This window comes from Lactuca sativa, chromosome 4, assembly GCF_002870075.4.
Source record: "Lactuca sativa cultivar Salinas chromosome 4, Lsat_Salinas_v11, whole genome shotgun sequence".
Classification (NCBI taxonomy): domain Eukaryota; kingdom Viridiplantae; phylum Streptophyta; class Magnoliopsida; order Asterales; family Asteraceae; genus Lactuca; species Lactuca sativa.
In genome coordinates, this window is record NC_056626.2 from 169,842,723 (window position 1) to 169,846,704 (window position 3,982).

General features: G+C 29.3%; 1 protein-coding gene across 1 annotated transcript; it reads left to right on the forward strand.

Moving 5' to 3' along the window:
* The first annotated feature begins 2,013 nt into the window (after positions 1-2,013).
* On the forward strand, positions 2,014-2,899 carry LOC111906828 (uncharacterized). The gene is made up of 2 exons (XM_023902606.2): positions 2,014-2,127; positions 2,279-2,899. The coding sequence occupies exons 1-2, from the start codon at positions 2,014-2,016 to the stop codon at positions 2,897-2,899; spliced, it is 735 nt and encodes a 244-aa protein (XP_023758374.2).
* Positions 2,900-3,982: the final 1,083 nt, after the last annotated feature.

Sequence of the window (3,982 nt, forward strand, 5' to 3'; positions counted from 1 at the left end):
ACTAAAATGAGAAAAAAGACAAAAATATAATTTTCTAAATTTAAAACTACATTGACAAAAATTTTAACTAATACATTTCTCAATTTTAGAATTAAAAACTATATAGAGACCAAAGTATAATTTTTTAAATTAAAAAGTCATAGACCAAAAGTGTAACTAATCCATTTCCTTTTGGAAGTAAACATTAATACATTATACGGACAAATGTGTAACTCCTACATTTAAAACTATATGGATCAAACCTATAATTGAACCATTTCCCTAACAAAAATATATAGGGGCCTAAACTATAATTACCTTTCATAATTAAAAAGCTATACTAACTAAAAATGTAATTTCCTAAATTTAAAATGGGGCCCAAACCTGTAAGTAAATTAAAAGGTATATATAATAACGAATATATTTAACGCATTGACCTATGTTTAAATCATGATTTTATTTTATACTGTGCTCATTGAGGTTCGCTTGTAGTGATTCCAGCCTCCAGGGCATGATACATCTACTTTATACTGTGGTCATTGATGTTCGCTTGTAGTGACTCCAGTCTCCAGTGCATGAGACATAGCCTCATGTTTGCAGTGAAAGATTAGTCGGCGAGTGAAAGTTGGTCCGGAAACCCTCGTTAAAAAAGTTCTCTTTCCATAATAATAATAATAATAATAATAATAATAATAATAATAATAATAATAATAATAATAATAATAAAACAAAATAAAAGGTATATTTGAAAAACAATTAAAAAAACTTTATAAGCTTGTCAAACACTTTATTGAGTATTTTTTAAACTATATTATAAGTTTATAACCATCATTTTAGTTTGTCAAACATTACAATATAAAATAAATGTTTGAAAATATAGTCTTGTTTTCGTATCATCTGGATATCTAAAATTTGCATTTACTTGAAGTGTTCAGATTTCTGGAATTTTATTGCTTTTCCACTAGGAAAATAAAAACCAATAGTTATGAATAGAATGTTGAACAATAGTAAAAAAAGTTATAAAGTGGGAAGATTTTGGAATCACTCACACCGAAAGAATTCTTAGAACTCTCTTAAAATGGTTCTTAACATTAAATTCAATTAATTTACATGAGGCTTGTCCTCATTCCAATATATATATATATATATATATATATATATATATATATATATATATATATATATATATATATATATATATATATATATATATATATATATATATATATATATATATATTAAACTCCAATGAGTAAGTTGAAATAAGATATAGTAAAAAATTGAATAATGTATATGTAATCTTAGATATTTCTTACTTTGAATATTGTTTCTTCTATTTATAGTATGATGACATGTATTTTGATGAGACGGTTATACATACGTCATTATTATATTATTATATGTTTAAAATGATAGTACACTGCATTTGTCTCAAATATGGAATCGTAGACACTACATGGGTCTCAAACTCTTTGTGGATCTTGGAGGATGAATGATCGTTTATCGGTTCTTCATTGATGTTATGCTCTAGAAAGAAATAAATCATGTTCTTATTTATGAAATTTTTGTGGGATTCATTGATGCCTATTTAAATATATCTAAATACTTTAAATGTTTTGGATCATTGGGTTTTTCTATCTTTCCACTAGGAGAATTTGATTTTAAGGAAGTTTAAAGTAATAGTTATGAAAATGTATTAAATAGAAAAACATTAAATAATAAAATATACTTATTAATTTATTTTTTCTGCTTAAAAATAACATCAATATCTGCTCGTTGAACCAACGATGATCTGTGTGTTCTAAAGTTTTTGGATCTAAGAATCGCTTGTAGTTTGGGGATTGTTTGTCGAAATCCAGAGGTTGATTTTCGACAACCTTTACCCGACCGTATTCTTCCAGTCCCAAGAAATATACTCCATCATTCCAAAATTATTGTCCACAAACAAAAAACACACATATTCGTGAAGAGATTGGTCAAGATGTTTTTGCTTTACTAGTTGATGAATCTAGTGATGTTTCAAAAAAGGAACAAATGGCTATTGTTTTGCGTTATGTCGATAGTCTTGGCTTTGTGAAAGAAAGATTCATAGGATTAGTGCATGTGAAGGATACATCTTCTTTGACACTCAAAAACGCCATAAATGAAGTACTTACAAGTAATAAGTTGAGTTTTAGTCACCTAATTTATTCTTTACTTTTTTGTTATTTCAATTTAATATATATATATATATATATATATATATATATATATATATATATATATATATATATATATTAATTGTTTTAAATTTTAATAGATAAGAGGACAAGGTTACGATGGGGCTAGCAATATGCGGGGGGAATTCAATGATTTGAAAGCTTTGATATTACAAGAGAATGACACGGCTTTTTATGTACATTGCTTTGCACACCAACTTCAATTAGTAGTTGTGGCTGTAGCAAAGAAGCATGATGGTGTTAGTGACTTTTTTGAGCAAATTTCGTTGGTGGTTAATGTTGTTTGTGCCTCGTGTAAAAGAAAAGACTTACTACGAGAGCAAGCAAGAGAAAGGGTGCAAAAAGGCTTGTGTAGTGGTGAACTTGAAACCGAAAGAGGGTTAAATCAAGAGACAACACTTGTTCGAGCGGGAGAAACAAGATGGGGTTCACATTTCAATACACTCACAAGCTTGATGAAGTTGTTTGCGGATGTTCTTGTAGTTTTAGATTTTGTGAAAGAGGAGGGAGGATCATTGGCAAACGGTCAACAAGCATCTGAAATCTTAGCATATTTTAAATCATATGAGTTCATCTTTTACTTACATATGATGTATGACATTTTACACCTCACGGGTACATTGTCAAAGCAACTTCAAAGAAAAGATCTAGACATTTTAGAAGCGGTTTCGATGGTTAGAGGGACAATGGAGGCATTCTAATCTTTTAGAAACATAGGGTTTGCTAGCATTTTGCCAAAAATATCATCTTTTTGTCAAACACATGAAATTGATACTTTAGATATGGAAGAGTTGTATATTGGTGCGAGAAAACGTAGGACTACAAAGACTAATAAGTTTCATTTTGAGGTTGAAATCTTCAACATGGTGGTAGATATGCAACTTACAGAATATCAGGATCGATTTAGTGAAACAAGCACCCAATTACTAGAATACATGGGGTGCTTTGAGCCCTTGTGATTCATTTGCATAATTTGACAAATCAAAGTTATTGAAGTTGGGTAAGTTATACAAGTATGACTTTGATGATTCAGATACGATAGACCTTGAATGACAACTTGAGATATTTTATCACTCTTGCATCAAAGATGAGCGCTTCACTAGTTTGAAGGGAATTTCCGACCTTTCTCGTTTGATGGTTAGTACGGGGAAGCATCGGTCTTATCCTTTGGTTTATAAGCTTTTAAAGTTGGCTTTGATATTACCCGTAGCAACCGTAAGTGTAGAAAGATGTTTTTCAAAGATGAAGCTTTTGAAGACCGACTTGCGTAACAAAATTGGCGATGAATTTTTGAACAACGCATTGCTTTGTAATGTCGAGACCGAAACACTTGCGAAAGTTGAGAATGAAAAAGTAATGGAGCGGTTTCAAAAGATGTCTGTACGAAGAGGACAAATTTAAATTCTAATAGATCGTTGTTATATTATGTTTAAGCATAAAAAAAATTGTATTAGATGTTTTATATTATGTTTGACCAGATTTTATTTTTAGTGTTTTATATTATGTTTGACCGGAAAAAAAACTTGTGCAACCTCTACTAATAATTCCTGCGTCTGCCCCTGCGCTGAAGATCAAGTTAAAGTAACATGTACAGGAAAGATTGATAATGTATATATAATTATACTAGTTTATAACCCGTGAGAACCACGGTTATAAAATTAATTAAAATGATTAAACAATTATTTTAAATAAATTATTACTTAAGAGGTATTTTTTTTAGTTATATAAAATTATAATCGTTGATTTAAGTAAATACGTGAAGTTATATCGCCTTATAAGCTGTA

Excerpts from the sequence above, each read along its gene's own strand:
- LOC111906828 (XM_023902606.2), top strand. The coding sequence starts at position 2,014 with ATGGCTATTGTTTTGCGTTATGTCGATAGTCTTGGCTTTGTGAAAGAA. Across the intron at positions 2,128-2,278 it reads TCAAAAACGCCATAAATGAA|ATAAGAGGACAAGGTTACGA; the intron begins GTACTTACAAGT and ends AAATTTTAATAG.